This window comes from Fusarium subglutinans, assembly GCF_013396075.1.
Source record: "Fusarium subglutinans strain NRRL 66333 chromosome Unknown NRRL66333_c0000038, whole genome shotgun sequence".
In the NCBI taxonomy this organism is placed as follows: Eukaryota; Fungi; Ascomycota; class Sordariomycetes; order Hypocreales; family Nectriaceae; genus Fusarium; species Fusarium subglutinans.
In genome coordinates this window covers 195317-210390 of record NW_023502101.1, presented here as the reverse complement: position 1 = coordinate 210390, position 15074 = coordinate 195317, and the positions used below count along the sequence as shown (strand labels likewise).

Sequence of the window (15074 nt, the reverse complement as noted above, 5' to 3'; positions counted from 1 at the left end):
GCAGATGTTGTAGGTTCTAGTGTTGGAGATGCTGCGGATGATGAACTATGGAATGTTGAAGTTTCCGATGCCGACGGCACCTTTGATGACGTTGATACTGTTGAAGATGTCGACGTTGTCGAGGATATTGTTGATGATGATAATGGTGATGATGACGATTCTGAGAGTATCCAAGACGTTAAGGATTCCAAAGAAGTAGAAATAGATGATGATAAAGTTGCTTCTGATGTTGACATTTGAGTTTCTGATGATGCTGAGGTTGAGGTTGACGATGTCAAGGTTGTTGAAGGTGAAAACGTCGGGATTGTTGATGATTCTGATGATGTGGAGGTTGTTGGTAGTTCTGAAGATATTGAAGAAGATGTTAAAGACATTGATGTTTGAGTTTCTGATGATACTGAGCCTGAAGATATGGAGGATGTTGAAGAAGCTGCCGAGGATGTAGATGATATTGAAGAAGATATTGAAGAAGATATTGAAGACATTGATGTTTGAGTTTCTGATGATACTGAGCCTGAAGATATGAAGGATGTTGAAGAAGCTGCTGAGGATGTAGATGATATTGAAGAAGATGCTGAAAATGTTGAAGTTGTTAAAGATGTTGATGATGTTGAAGAGGTTGTTGAAGAAGTTATTGCTAAAGATGCTGAAGATGTTGAAGACATTGAAGTTGTTGAGGATGTTAAAGATATTGAAGATGTCGATGTCTGAGTTTCTGATGACGCTGAGCTTGAAGATGTCGATGATATTGAAGAAGATATTGGAGAGGTTGAAGAGGTTGTTGTTGACGTTGATTCCATCGAGGATGCAGACGAAGATGCTGACGGGATGAAAATAGCTTGCACATCAAGTTTAGGCCCAACGGTAACAGACCCGCTATAAAGAACACAATACACACTACCCGGATAGTAATTTGCCGCAGTGCACCCCTGAGTAGAATCACAAAAGCCTGCACAGGCGGCCACACTAAACATGGGCGTTCGCGAAGCGAGTACGTTTCCTACAACACTGTGATCACATAAGATCTCCCATGTAGCTTGCGAGCCGGTGTAGTAACTGGGTGGACAGCCTGCAGCTGAACTCGATGTCGAAGGTGCAGATGATGTCGAGGATGAAGTTGTATCTGAACTAGACGTTGAGAATATATCTGAACTCGATGTTGAAGATGTTGAAGATGTTGAAGATGTTGAGATGTTGAAGATGTTGATTGTTGAAGATGTTGAAGATGTTGATGATGTTGAAGATGTTGATGATAAAGATCCATCTGAACTAGACGTTGACGGTGCAGATGATGTTGAGGAGGCCGGGGCTATAAAAGCCACAGCACCGGCACTGTAGGGCCGTAAACTGCCATACGTGGAGTACAAGTAACAGCCACCCATCATACTGTCAAATGCCATACTGACGCAGCCATTGCTAATGTCACAAAGGTTCAGACATTCTGTTAACGTATTCTGGTTGCTAGAAGACAATTTCGTGCCTCCGATTTGAGTGTAACCACAAGAAATAATCCATTTGTTATTTTGGGCAGTATGCTCACCGTCCGTACACCACGGGGCTGCCGAAGATAAAGAGAAAAGAACCCATAGGGTCGCGAGACTTTGGTGTAGCTTCATGGTAAAAGAGGTAATAATACTTACTGCAGCGAATTCGTTGCAGTGAGAAGACTAACTGCTTCTCTCATAGACCAGAGAGCATCTGGGAACTGGTCGTTTAATTATAAAACATTTTCTCTTATCTAACATCCTGCGGCATTTCCTTTCCTTTCCGTACACAGTAACGGATTTAAATTAGTCTTGACCAAACTGAGGCTCGGATTTCATTATCGCTTGTTCTAGACTGGATGTCTGGAATGGTACAGTCTAATAGTTCGAATCTACCCCCCCTAGTGAAATTTGCTTCGAACTCAATTAACCAAGTGTACCCGTTTTCTTCAAGCGTTAAGCAGCTAAGCGAGACGTCAAAAGTGCACGAAAATTCTTTAAATCTAGACGTTTACTTTCCATCCTGTCCAGGCACCTATACCCTAGTCTTGTATGATGGCCTCTAGAACTGAGACGATTGACTTTATTTAGGAAAGGTCTCACTGCGATACTGTACTCTTGCGGTCTGGAATGGAGGAACCGGGTCGGCCAGAATTAAGATTCAGCCACAGCTCTGATTACGAAAAGTGGCCATATGCTCTAACCGTTCTAACGGCTACCGGCTGCCAGAGCTCTGCCGTGCTAGCCATGTTTAGCTCCCGGGGTTATATCTCGCTTACCACAAGTGTCAAGTCACTGCATAAGTCAACTCAGGGTCTTATCGTCATCCCTTGCTTTCCGTCACCCTGAGGCTGATGAGGGAAGTTCGATTGGTATAAACAGGGACCAAAACTTGGTTAACTAATCGTCAATTTTGCATCGACGGAGTGGTGGAAAGACCCTGAGTTGACTTAGTTCAATGTCCAATGGTCGCTCACAAAGCTTTCAATGCCCACTCCATAGTCTTCTTGATAGCTTCATCCTGGTCCGCAACAGGCTCATACCCCAGCACCCTCTTAGCCTTGTCCAAAGACCAACAACACCCAGAGTCCAAATGATCAATAGCAGTCCTTCTCATACCAGGCTTTATATAGCCCAGTGTCATAATCCAGTAAACCCATTCAGCCGTCGATGCCATCGCTTGCATCATGAAGAACGGAATCTTTGTAACCTCCTCCAATGCAACAGGATATTCAGCTGCGGCGTAGAGCTTCCGAGAGAAATCAAAGAACTTTTGCGGTCTTCCATCCGAGATGAAGAATACCTGACCACCGGCCTTTTCTCGCATCTCTAGGTCAAGGAGGGCTTTCATGGCAAGGATATGTGCCGCGGCCGCTTTCTTCACGTACAAGAACTCAAAGATCTTGGTGTCGTTACCGACTTGCATTTTGTGCTCTTTTCTCCGAATGCTTTGTACGAGTTGACGCACGAAATTCATGTCGTATTCGCCATATGTGGCCGGTATTCGTATAGCTGCAGTCCAAAGCTGTCCTGAGTTTGAAGCAATGGCGAGTCTTTCAGCTGCGGCCTTGGACATTGCATAAGCATTCGGGGCGTTAGTCTCATCATACAGAACAGAATTTTCTTCAGATAGAGGCTCTTGCGTAGGTATAACGGCTGAATCAGAGGACGTAAACACAAAGGCGCGAGTATTGGCACAAGCTAAGGCAGCTTCAAGTAAGGCTTTCGTTCCATCAATGTTTGCCTTTATCAGATTCGCAGGTGTGTCGATATAAGACGGCGAGGCTGCATGGATGACTGCGTACGGTTTGAACGTTTTAAACACCTGTTCAATCTGGCTCGGCACTGTCAAGTCGGCTGCATGAAGTGAGACGCGGGACTCGTCAGCAACGTCACCTGGCATCTTGGGATGACGACTGACGATAGCGACAGTTGTTCCGGTATCACTGAGAAGTTGTCGGACTACGTGTCCTCCCAAGAAGCCGCTTCCGCCTGTGACGAGTACTCTCTTTGACGATTCCATAGGAATTGGGTCAGATCAAAATTGTGCAGGGTGGTAACCCTAGATAACTGCAGGCAGTAATAAGACTCCATTCACACGTCTTGTCTAACCTTCAAAGAAATAGCTGGTTATTATGAAGGGAAGAAGAATGAGTGAGATTTTGGTCAAGACACCAGTCAGAAACTTATGTCAGCACCATTTTGGGCTGACTGCAGATGAGGGAAGGGTAGGATTCATAAGCGGCATAAAATAAACACACTATCTAATCCTTAAAATTCAAACATGTCCATCATCCAATCTATTCCTGTTCCTCGTTAGTGGAGATGAAGCCCAAATTGTGGAACGTCTTGGCCTATCAGACAATATTAGCACCATATACACATGAATCAAGAGAGGGAGAATGAAACTTACACCCCAATGATCCTCAGCGCCTTGAGAAAACATCCCAATGATATTTTTACCACGCGGAGTAACCTTGGTCCACGGTACATCGAAGGGGTCATCACTATTGCTCAAAAGCTCCGTGCGATTGGTGTTGAGATTGAACTTCAAATGTCAGCCTTTACTCTCCCCATTCTCAGATGAGCAGTCTTACCTTGAGTCCAAAGATAATATCGTCGTTAAACTGAACCTCGAAACTCTCAATCTCTTCACCATTTCCACCATCGATTTCGAAAAATCCCATAGAATTGCCGTGGTCTGGGTATCTCTGCGGGGGGCGATCGGATTGTTCTGTTTCAAACTCCACATCCCCAAGACATCGCTCTATGCTATCGTCCATAAAGTCAAAGTGGAGGCGGTTGACATGACACCAGTCGTAGTTGTGGGATCCTATCGCAGTCATTTGTCTTACATATCGACCGTCGTTCTCGCCGAAGAATATTGTCGTAATGGGAACTTTGGAGCTGGCCTTTTCGTCGAGGGGTCGGACTCCGTCCAAGAATAATTCGGGAGATGGGATTTCGGGATACCAGAGCAGTCTATCCCTGGGTTCTAGTGTCTTTGTTTTACGATCGCGACTTAGCGACACAAGTTTGAACGCCTACAGAATTAGTTCGGTCCTATCCTGCGTGGTTCAGAAAGGCTTACATCGAATTGAGCAACGAGGAGAGAAATGCCCTCGACATCAATGAGACGTCTCCTGGGGTTGTCCGCCGGATCTCCAGCCCACAAGGACGTGGTGCCATCCTCAGTGATGGCCGCGATTGCTCGAAAGCCACACACGTCGATGGCCACTTCGAATCCTTTGATATATTGATCCTTGGGAAGCGGTATGTGCTCCATTTCTGATTTGTGAGTGTATCCGAGAGACTCAAAGACACCATCGGCGCCAATAAATATGAGGCCAGAGATAAAGAGCCCATCTGGAGTCTCGACAAATGATACAGACATGAGCATTACCTTGAGACGCCGGGGAAATTCTACGGACCGGGCCCGCAGGACACGGGAGCCGCCCACAAAATGAGTTCCCGGTTCGAACAGATACCTTTCTGCGGTAATCAAGGACTCGTGTTGCGGGCCGGGATTTGGCACCTCGGGCTCAAAGGCCGTCTTTATGGAGTTCCCAAGACAATCCACGTCTTTCATCTGGCCAAGTGTTCTGTGAAAGTCTTGGATGAGTGGCCAGACACGTCTGCGGTTGGCCATTCCCATGTTATCAGACGCCCAGATGTGAAGTGAGAGATAGAGAGCTCTCCATGATGTCGGGGGGGTAGTGAACACCTCAGGAAGGTAGTCAAACTCGCGCCCTTCTGTAAATCGTGAAACCCAGAAGCGTTCTGACAGGCTGAGGGTTGCGAACACACGAGATGCAAGGCGAAGAGAGTGGACATCAGGGGATGGAAGAAAGGTCACAATCCTCTCAAGGATCTCTGGAGGGAAGTAATTGAAGACATCCTTGTCTGCGCTGAGGGTCGAACGGTCGAGAATAGACTGAAATGCATCCTGCTGCATACGGGCCGCGAAGTTGATGGCCTTCTTGAGGGCGGGGATGTCAAGAGGATTCGTCCTGAGCATTTCTCCCATAGTGTTTGGACCTTTGAGGTCAGATACCAATACCCGGATGCTTCCCTCATAGTCCATCGACGCAACGCCACCATAGTAGTGGCCAAAGTCGAGAAGCAGGTCAGGACCATTAGGTGTTGAGACGCAGAGTCGAAAGAGGCCACGAAGATCAACTTTTTGTTCAAAGTTCAACAGACTCCAGCAAACATCGTGGAACAAGAAGCCCCAGCGCCACTCGGGAGGGGGATCGGGATGAAAGACATTGACGATGGAGATCTCAACATTTGGCACATGACCATCATTATCCTCAATGGGAAACCCGTCGTCGTCCACCTGTCGACGATCATCGTAGCGTGCACTAGGATCCACTGGAACAGTGCTGTTGATGCTTCGATCGTTCCAGTCACTAGCTGCCACGCCAGAGACTTTCACATCGTCGAAATTGTTACCATGGATCCATACTATTTTGAGGTCGGTTAGGCTAGGCTGAGATTTAGATTGAGATTGGGCGGGGAAGCTTCCTGGCGCGAAATTCCTTGCCCCATATGTCCGCGGAGGTTTTAAGAATGTGTGTTCCGCACAAATTGCAGAGTTTTTGCACCATTTTGAGTCGAATTGCTTGAAGAAGGGTATATTCGTTGCAGAGTCGTAAGTGTTTGAGCATGAAAGTTGAAACTTGAAGGGAGATGCTGCCCCGCGATGAGACGCGTGTGATAAGACACAACGCGGTGCGATAAGGTAAGGGGTAATTAACGCGTAGTGGGGCTCTAATCCTGGGCATTCGACAGGGGCTGGCGGGGTGGCGGGGAAGCAGACGGACACAGACAACAGAGAATAGAGACAGTAGCATCAATTTCTAACTCTAAAGAAGTCGGGATAGAGTGATCTCAGTTCCTCAAGATGGCGAATCTGATGCTGAGACGCTGATGACTCGGGTACAGGAAGTCCCTCTTCCACAAAGTGAATAGCAGTCCAGCCAGCGTCCCTCGCTCCAACACAATTCTTATGAGAGTCATCTGAGAGTGTCAGCGAAGCCGTAAAACAGGCGATCATCTTACCAATAAAATAACATCTCGACACATCAGAGACTCCAGCTTCCCTCATAGCTTTCATAAACATCTCCTTATGCGGCTTACACACAAATGGGACCTGAGAATAATCACAATACGTCAACCCCTCAAACAAATCATCAACACCCAACAGCCTCACAACCCGTCTCCCGTGGTTCACGTAAGCATTAGTTAGTAGCCAAAGCCTCACTTTGGAAGTATCGATGTCCTCGAGTAATTGTCGTAATTGTGCATTTGGCTTGATCAGGTCGTCCAATGGGACCGCGTCATCGACCTTGGCGTTGTACTCCAACGCGTCAATTTGGTGATGGCGTACCAAGCCTTCGATTGCCTGGCCGTATTGCTGGGAGTAATCCTTGTGAAGGCGCTCTGCGTCGTCTGGGGAGAGGCCGAGATGTTTCTTGAAGTAGTCGTCGATGTTCTTGGACATGTGCTCCAGGACTTTGTCATCTGCATACCTATGTTAGGCTCTGTATGTGGACTTGACCGTTGACATACTGCGTGAGTATAGACAGTTGTCAATGTCACTAAGACCGTTAGAGTTGGCATCAACGACGTCGGGGAGGGCTTATACAAGAACAGCACGGGCTTTTCTGGAGCGTGATCCATCGCGGCTGGTGTTTTACCTGAACGTGCTGGGTTGGCTTCTAGAATGAAAAGTTGAGGAGGGTGCATGCTAGGGAGCAAAAGTGATGACTGGATGATCAACGAATCGGAGAAAGAATTTTACCAGAACTACAAAATAAACAAAGCACGAGGAGAGTACCTCAAATTGATACGGAAATAATTACATACTCTCCAGAGAGAATTATCCAAGCCTCAACTTTACTACATCTTCGAGTTTCAGTACAAAAAAAAAAAGACGGTTTCATTGTGCATCTACAGGGTAGGCATTTTGATAAAACAAGGGCATCGAACAGATATCTCGAGGCAAAGAGTCGCTCACATGCCTTGGCCTGTCTGAGCTCAAAAATGAGCCGATATTCAAAAGAATTCCAATATTCTGATCGACATGTGTCAAAATTTTTTCAAAATCAGGCAATTCGTATCAACAATTACAACAAAGACACAATCTCGCTCTTCAAACCCGGAATTACTCGGAAAATTCCCTAAACTCCTTTCAAAACACGCAGACCACGCCCTTTCACCAACAACCTCAATCCGCTTTGTCCTTCTCCCATAACTACTTAATCGCCGACTTTTTTGCAAAACCGCGCCCAAAACCGAGGTGGCCAAAACACCCCCTGCAATCATAAAAAGCCGGGCCTATCACAATGCACCTACGAACTACACTAACGTCCCAAGACGCCGAGGCATCTTAAGATAACGAATATACCCACATCTTATCTCTGTAAAAAAGAGAGCGTCATTACAAATCTGATGCGCGCCGTGGAGCCGCAAATTTGTTAAATACGTCAGTTTATCTCTCATGCGACAAAAAAACAGGGTCTTGGCATGTTATCATCACAACAGCGACAATGAGTGAGAAAGAAGTTCCTCGTGATGGGAATATGTCCCAAGATCAACAGCGAGCTTCTCTGGACCGGGCGTCTTTAACTGATGTTGAGAAGAATTCGCCAATGGCTGGGAATAACACAGATGATCAGAATGCGAATCTTAGTGATCAGACGACCGAGGCTGGCAACTTGACCACCGACTGCGAATCCTTTGAAGTTTCATGGGATGGCGACAAAGATCCGCTCTGTCCACGGAGTATGTCGACGTTGCGAAAATGGATGATTGTCTCAATCGCATGCATGGGCAGTCTCTGCGTGTAAGTCCCCATCTCACCTTCACTGCCCATCCACTGACATCTCCAGAACATGCGCAAGTTCAATCTACACAGCTACCTACACCCAAATGAACGCCGAATTCCACTGCTCCCAAATCGTCGCCACCCTCGGTCTCTCAACCTTCGTCCTAGGAATCGCCCTCGGTCCTGTGCTCACCAGCCCGCTGAGCGAGTACTACGGCCGCCGACCAATCTACCTCGTCTCGTGGGCCATGTTTATAATCTGGACGATTCCCTCCGCCGTAGCGCAAAACATCGAGACCATGATCATCGCGCGTTTCTTTACTGGTTTCGCGGGGAGTTCGTTCCTTAGCGTTGCAGGTGGAACAGCGGGTGATGTCTTTGAACGGCATGAGATCCAGAAACCTATGAGTTTGGTGTCGTTGGCGCCGTTTATCGGACCGGCTATTGGGCCGTTGATCGGAGGGTTTATTAATTATAATACGCATTGGAGGTGGACGTATTATGTTATGCTGATTTGGGCTGCGTTTGTCATGGTGGCTATTGTGGTGTTTGCGCCGGAGACGTTCCATCCGATTTTGTTGAGGGAGAAGGCGAGGATGTTGAGAAAGGAGACTGGAAATCACGCGTATAGAGCGCCGATGGAGCTTAGCAAGAAGCCCATTCTCGAAACTCTAAAACTTTCAGTCCTTCGACCCTTTCAGCTTCTCTTCTTGGAGCCCATGTGTCTCTGCCTGGATCTTTACTCTGCCATCCTCCTTGGTATTCTTTACCTCTTTTTCGGCGCTTTCCCTCTCATCTTCCGAACGAACCACGGTATGAGTCTTTGGCAGACCGGCATGACCTTCTTGGGAATCCTGGTCGGATTTGTTATTGCAACGGCTACGACTCCCTTCTGGGCCAGACTTCGACTTCGCTGGTTGGCGGAGCAGGAGAAGGAGACTGGCAAGGCCATCAGTGAGCCTGAGTATAGACTACCTCCTTGTATTCTTGGTGCTATTCTTATTCCTATCGGCTTGTTCTGGTTTGCTTGGACGACGTACTCAAGCATTCATTGGATTGTGCCTATCATTGGATCTGGAGTTTTTGGATGCGGGTAAGTGTCTGTGGACAATTATTTTAGTGATTATGCTAACAACTGCATGTAGTATGATGCTGGTCTTCACTGGTGTCTTCACCTTCTTGGTCGACGCTTATCCTCAGTACGCCGCTTCTGCCATGGCAGCCAACAGCTTTGCCCGATGCTCTTTCGCAGGTACGTTCGATTCACCCCTTTACAGAAAGCAACAGTCACTAACGATTGTATAGCGGCATTCCCACTGTTTGGTATTCAGATGTACGAGACGCTTGGTTATCAGTGGGCATCCAGTCTTCTTGCTTTCTTGACGGTTGCCATGGCACCGTTCCCTTATCTGTTCTTCAGATACGGCAAGAAGCTGCGAGCTAAGAGCAAGTTCGCTTCGAAGATCTAAAATTACGGCAGAAAAGACCTGGAGAAGAGATACGTGATTGGGTCAGCCAAAAGTTGGCTGCATCACTTTAGTTTGGGGTGCGATAGACGAGGTTGAAGAAAAAAGCAGTATAGAGCAGCGACGCAAAGAATAGATAGACTTCATACCCTATTAAAATAACTGTATTTCGCAAGTATGACCAAAGTTCCGTCTTTCTAAAATCCTTGTGAATCTGCCACCGGTGGGAAAGAACCAAAGTTGCCGGGCAGCAATGGACATAAACCATGCTGAAGCAGTAGATCAACATCAATGGTATTCTCCGCCCAGAAGTTATCAAAACCGAACTGATCAGACGGCTGTTGAAACAGGTCATTAGTTTCCATCACAGCGCCAGCGACTTGAGCATTAGTCGCGTCAGTGAACGAGCCGCCATTCTCCGCTAAAGTTTGAGACGTGGCCCTACTGACTTCCGCCGAGGTGTTCAGAGCAGAGTCTTCGTTACGGCTACAATTTGCTATGCGCGATGTTACGTCGACTATTGAACCTGCTGAAACAGCCGATCCTTGACCTGTGAGTCTTCGCATGAGGTTGCCGAAGAATCTCATGATCCATAATCCTACGGGCCAGTGTTTGGCGAGTTCGCTTAGGGCGAGGATGCATTGTCGTGATTTGTTGCCGGCGAGTTGGCGTCGGATGGGGTCTTTGCGGCAGATGACGAGGGTGTGGATGGAGAGGGCGCCGAAGACAGCGGGGACACTGAGAAAGGGTTAGAACCTGCGTGGAAATGGAGGCGAGGTTGACTTACATGTGCATTTGACTTTTACTCATTGCGCCGACGGCTAGAAGATCCTCCGTCATACGAGTGATGGAATCAGCAGCCCTTCGCGCCCAAATGTCACCCTCAGCTTCGGACGGTGTTAAGTCCTCAATTGCCTTTGGTCTAAACAGGAGAATATAGTAGTTCCTGAGTAAGGTCAGATATCTCTTCTTCAAACGCTATCGTGTCTCTTACTGGTACGCCATATGCAACTGAGTCGCCCAGAACGCTGGACCCAGTGTCTCATCAAGCTGCGCCCTCTGCATGCACTTCGGCAACTGTGCTTCCCATTGTTCCAGTCTCTGTTTGAGACGATCTGGTCTATATTGTTCCGAGTCAGGGCGACGAGGACTGTATTCTGCGATAACAATATCACCCACTGGATAGATATTAGCCTTGTGAAGGACAGGACTTATCAATTGGGAGTGACTCACAGATTTCGGCAGCCTTGGTCATCTCTATCGCAAGAGCCGTATGGTGTTCTTCTTGTCGGGCTATGAGAGGATCGTTGTGGTCGTCGTCAAAGTAAAAGTCTTCTTCGGTCAGAGGTTCGATGTCGCAGTCTTCATCCCTGATTCTGCATGGCTTGCCGAGGCATGCAGCTGTGTGTCGGTCGCGAGTCTGCAAGTGTTAGTAGGGGCACTCAATTGTTTTACTGCTTAGACTAACATAGATGGACCACCAGATGCGTTTTCGCAGCGCTCTTTTCTCGGGACTCAGCCTCGATGCAACCGTCCTGCGACAGAGTCAGAGCCAATCCACAACTTGCCAAAGGTTCACATACGAACGATACATCCCCAATGACTGCGCACAAGACGTCGCGCACCCAAGCCAGAACCACGAGTCCTTCTGATCATCCGGCCCATTCCACCAAAATCCCAAAAGGAAGATTGCTGCTGTGAGGACATTTCGATCAGTCTCATGATCAACATCATACAGCGTCTTCGCACGAAGATAATGATGTTTGCGAGCAGCAGTCCGATCACTGAATCCAGCAGCTTGTATAAGACTCTCATCGCACAGAATGAAGGTGACAAGGAACATCGCATGTAAGAGTATAGGCGACGCTTTGCCCTGTCTGTACAGCTCCGAAAAGGCACGCCTGTCTACCACCGGATAAGGCGGATGAATGATCTCGAAAAAGGTGTATACCAGACGGTCAGATATTTCTTTTGGCGGCATAGCCAGCGCATCCCCTACACTGAGTGGTTCCACTTGGGGTCGAGTTGGAATAATTGCGCGGTCTGCTATTGATGCTGGTATGGGATAGTGGACTTTGACGGGCTCGCTGACACCACCTCTTGGACTGCATATCATCTCGACGATGTATGATAAGCTGCTTGAGTCGCCCAGGAAATATGACTTGTCGTTCCCAGACAAGCTCTGTTGCTGAGACTCTGGCTCATTATTCTGCGCGGTATTCGGTGGGACAGGCTGGCTGTGTTCTTGGTACTGCGAATTCTCGTTACTTTGAGGCGTAATTACTGCAATACTGTCATTCATCATATCATGTTGGTCGACTGGACTCTGCGCCTGTTGTCTTTTTGACACGCGTTGCGCATTACTTCGCCTAGCATATCTACAAACCCGTGAGTCTCAATTCTTCATCACAACACATCTCTTTCACGCACTTTCCACGTTTGGAGTCTATCAACTCGCAAGTAACATCGCGCGTGCGACAATGCCAACACGGCTGTCCATCGGCGGCGTCACACTTTACCCGTCTTGCGTGACACGCTTTGCAAGCTACGCGAGCTACACGCGTCCGGCTAGGTACAGCGCTTGGTGATCTTGCGCTGCTTTGGCGATTTTGTGACTCGGTCATTGAGAATAGAGTTGATGCTGGTGATTTCTCAGCGGCTTGTTGGTCAGAGATCAAGTCGCCGACTCGGTGACTTGGGTGAAGCGTGAGATTACGGGAATACGACGGTTACGTGAGATGGAATGACGTTGCGGCTTGGCTTGTTATTGGTGGGTGCTGATCTTATCGGGCTCCATATCTTATCAGGCGCATGGGATAACGTTAAAGGCGATGGCATTACAAAAGCTCAGCGTTGTATTCAAACGAGGAGCAACCTTGTAACCCTGCAGATCACTTTGAGCCTACACCAATCAAGTCCAGTCTTCAGCTGTTGCAAAGGAAAAAAGCAACATCTTGGGCGTCATCAGAGTAATGACCTCGTCACTCAGCCGTGTATTTTGTCAATTTTGCTTTTTCAGAAACGTCATGTTGAAAAATAGATAATTAGTTGAGACGTTGGTCGGGCGCGTGGAGTCGTAGACGTCATGTAGACGTAGCTGTAACGCGTCGTTGACGAACCACTTTCACATAGGAATCAATCAAAGAGAAATATTTAACCATGAGAAATTCCATATTTTGAGCATGGACGACTTGTTATAAACAAAACCTCATAAAAAACTCTCAGAACTATCAAAATGACTGGCACCGACAACCCCAATCCCGGCAACTTTGCCAACCGGTATGTTCAGTCTCATCCAGTTTCAACATGTCTAATAAAGATAGACCTAAAGAGGAAGTTCAAGAGATTGCTTCCAAGGGCGGAAAGTCTAGCCACTCTGGCGGCTTTGCCAGTATGGACGCCGACAAGCAGGTTGGTCAATCCGCATGCATATCTATACAAATATCACATTCTAACAGATCATCTAGCGAGAGATCGCTTCTGAGGGCGGCAAGGCCTCATCTGGCTCTTTCGAGGCTGGCAGTGAGAAGGCCAAGGAGGCTGGTCGAAAGGGTGGACTGGCTTCCTAGTGTATTATAAGATAAGATATGATTTTGGATCGATGGAAGGGCTCTATCGACAGGATGTAGACCTGAATCATCCCTACACCTAAGTTTCGTGGTTCGACAGACGATGTGATGTTTCTATGGTTTTTGATAGTATCGCGGATATTCAGTCGCCGTCGAACTTATCCGTAGTGAGGAGAACCTGTGTATGGTTGAAGCATCTGTTCTTTCATACACCAGCTCTTGTCGGGACTATCTCGTTTCTGTATAGCCTCATCAGCAACCACGCTGGCTTCGATTCACAGTGCTCAAACACCCATCAAACATCTTCTTCATATTTTCCACCGTGCGAGACGGCTTCTTTGGTGATCTGAATACACGTAAGTATATAATTGTACAAGAGACAAAACCACTAACCTTCTTATGACCGAGCATACGCGAATCTCAAATGATTGTCTCGGCGGTCCTTGACAGCGCAGGAGAGCAAACCCAAGACCCATATTATCGTCCATGATCGTCTTCAAAAGGTCCCCACTGCAGAATTCATCCGCTCCAAGTTGGGGAGTAAACTGGCCGGTGTCTCTTGACCAAAACAAGCTTGCTCCTCTCGTTGTATCAATCTCCCAGTGACCCTTTCCATCGGGTTGTTTGCCAACAATGACGTATATTTTTTCGAGACTCTCATGCCACTCCCAGGTATAAAGTGCCTCATCTGCAATTCGTATATATCTTGCTGGTACCGCTAAACTTGTAACGTATGTTGCCACGGTGTGATTCCTGTTCCTAAGATCACCCTCAAAGCCTCGATCGACAGCCTCTACCTCAGCAGTCTCTATCATATTGTTGGGAAAGTAGACTGTGTCTCTATCCTTATCCATTCTGCGCCTGAACTCGTATCTGCCGTTTTTGTATCGATTCTTGATGTTGTTGTCGCGGGCCCAAGCTAGCGCAACACGGCGCGCTTCTTGACTAACATCCACGATCGGTATATGAACTGGTGTTCCCAGCTTGTCATAGCGGAACTCTAAGCGGATGTTGTTGGGATCGTTGTCGGACCAATCATGGTCTTCTGCTGTAAGGTGTTTTGGGATCCAGCAGCCTGGCTTCCATTGACATATTCCTGGTTGGCGGGGCTCTGATAGGGCGTGGTACCAGATTTGGTCGCGAAGTTCTGGTGGTAGGTTAGGGAAAAGAGTGAACATTTTTACGGGGGACCAATGGCAACGTTGGAGAAGAGAAATTATTTTTCGGAGCTGAGGATGAGGGGAGAGCCTTCATATGTTCCATTTTAAAAGACTTCGGCGAGCGAATGGTTACGAGGGGGCGGTGATAGTGGCTGAGCTCTATAGTCCTGGCTGCCATCATAGGACTTCGGTGCATACGCCAGAGCCAATCAGGGCATATCCTGTGGCTTTACACTCAGCATAATGACCATGGGACCAAATTAAATATATGGCCTATGCTAGAATTATTTCGACGTTGCGAGGCAGACACTAACAATCTTGCTGGCCCACTGACACTGCTGATCGCAATGCGTTCAAGACCCAGATATAATCCTTCAGGCTCCACGACGGCTTAGTCAACCCTTGAATGCAACGACACCAAATGTCAAGAGGCCGCCACTCATTCAATCTCATCCACTTTCCTCGTACCTCATCTCTGTCTCGTCTATCATTGAGTTTTATCTATAAATCTTGATCCAACCCGGTCCGTTCAAGCCACCAAACTGTCGCTAAGTTTGAAGCTT

At 47.5% G+C, this 15074-nt stretch overlaps 7 protein-coding genes across 7 annotated transcripts; 2 read left to right on the top strand and 5 right to left on the bottom strand.

The window, feature by feature from the left end:
• Positions 1–45: 45 nt before the first annotated feature.
• On the bottom strand, positions 46–1414 carry FSUBG_4264 (uncharacterized protein; the record flags this gene model as incomplete). Its single annotated transcript, XM_036682235.1, has 3 exons — positions 46–838; positions 1130–1269; positions 1403–1414. 3 exons carry the CDS (start codon positions 1412–1414, stop codon positions 46–48), a joined length of 945 nt encoding a protein of 314 aa, XP_036540277.1.
• A 1043-nt stretch (positions 1415–2457) lies between these two features.
• FSUBG_4263 (C-3 sterol dehydrogenase (C-4 decarboxylase)) lies at positions 2458–3507 on the bottom strand (the record flags this gene model as incomplete). Its single annotated transcript, XM_036682234.1, has 1 exon — positions 2458–3507. The coding sequence occupies one exon, from the start codon at positions 3505–3507 to the stop codon at positions 2458–2460; it is 1050 nt and encodes a 349-aa protein (XP_036540276.1).
• A 277-nt stretch (positions 3508–3784) lies between these two features.
• FSUBG_4262 (uncharacterized protein) lies at positions 3785–7235 on the bottom strand (the record flags this gene model as incomplete). The annotated part of the gene is made up of 9 exons (XM_036682233.1): positions 3785–3838; positions 3898–4032; positions 4082–4528; positions 4576–5976; positions 6352–6506; positions 6549–6639; positions 6751–7010; positions 7059–7127; positions 7187–7235. 9 exons carry the CDS (start codon positions 7233–7235, stop codon positions 3785–3787), a joined length of 2661 nt encoding a protein of 886 aa, XP_036540275.1.
• An 803-nt stretch (positions 7236–8038) lies between these two features.
• On the top strand, positions 8039–9785 carry FSUBG_4261 (multidrug resistant protein; the record flags this gene model as incomplete). The annotated part of the gene is made up of 4 exons (XM_036682232.1): positions 8039–8334; positions 8381–9409; positions 9462–9568; positions 9622–9785. The coding sequence occupies 4 exons, from the start codon at positions 8039–8041 to the stop codon at positions 9783–9785; spliced, it is 1596 nt and encodes a 531-aa protein (XP_036540274.1).
• A 194-nt stretch (positions 9786–9979) lies between these two features.
• On the bottom strand, positions 9980–12087 carry FSUBG_4260 (cutinase transcription factor 1 alpha; the record flags this gene model as incomplete). Its single annotated transcript, XM_036682231.1, has 6 exons — positions 9980–10520; positions 10570–10728; positions 10777–10960; positions 11016–11202; positions 11251–11317; positions 11366–12087. 6 exons carry the CDS (start codon positions 12085–12087, stop codon positions 9980–9982), a joined length of 1860 nt encoding a protein of 619 aa, XP_036540273.1.
• Positions 12088–13017: 930 nt separating this feature from the next.
• FSUBG_4259 (conidiation-specific 10) lies at positions 13018–13351 on the top strand (the record flags this gene model as incomplete). Its single annotated transcript, XM_036682229.1, has 3 exons — positions 13018–13061; positions 13106–13193; positions 13250–13351. The coding sequence occupies 3 exons, from the start codon at positions 13018–13020 to the stop codon at positions 13349–13351; spliced, it is 234 nt and encodes a 77-aa protein (XP_036540272.1).
• A 295-nt stretch (positions 13352–13646) lies between these two features.
• Positions 13647–14529, bottom strand: FSUBG_4258 (uncharacterized protein; the record flags this gene model as incomplete). The annotated part of the gene is made up of 2 exons (XM_036682228.1): positions 13647–13697; positions 13765–14529. 2 exons carry the CDS (start codon positions 14527–14529, stop codon positions 13647–13649), a joined length of 816 nt encoding a protein of 271 aa, XP_036540271.1.
• Between the last annotated feature and the right edge of the window lie 545 nt (positions 14530–15074).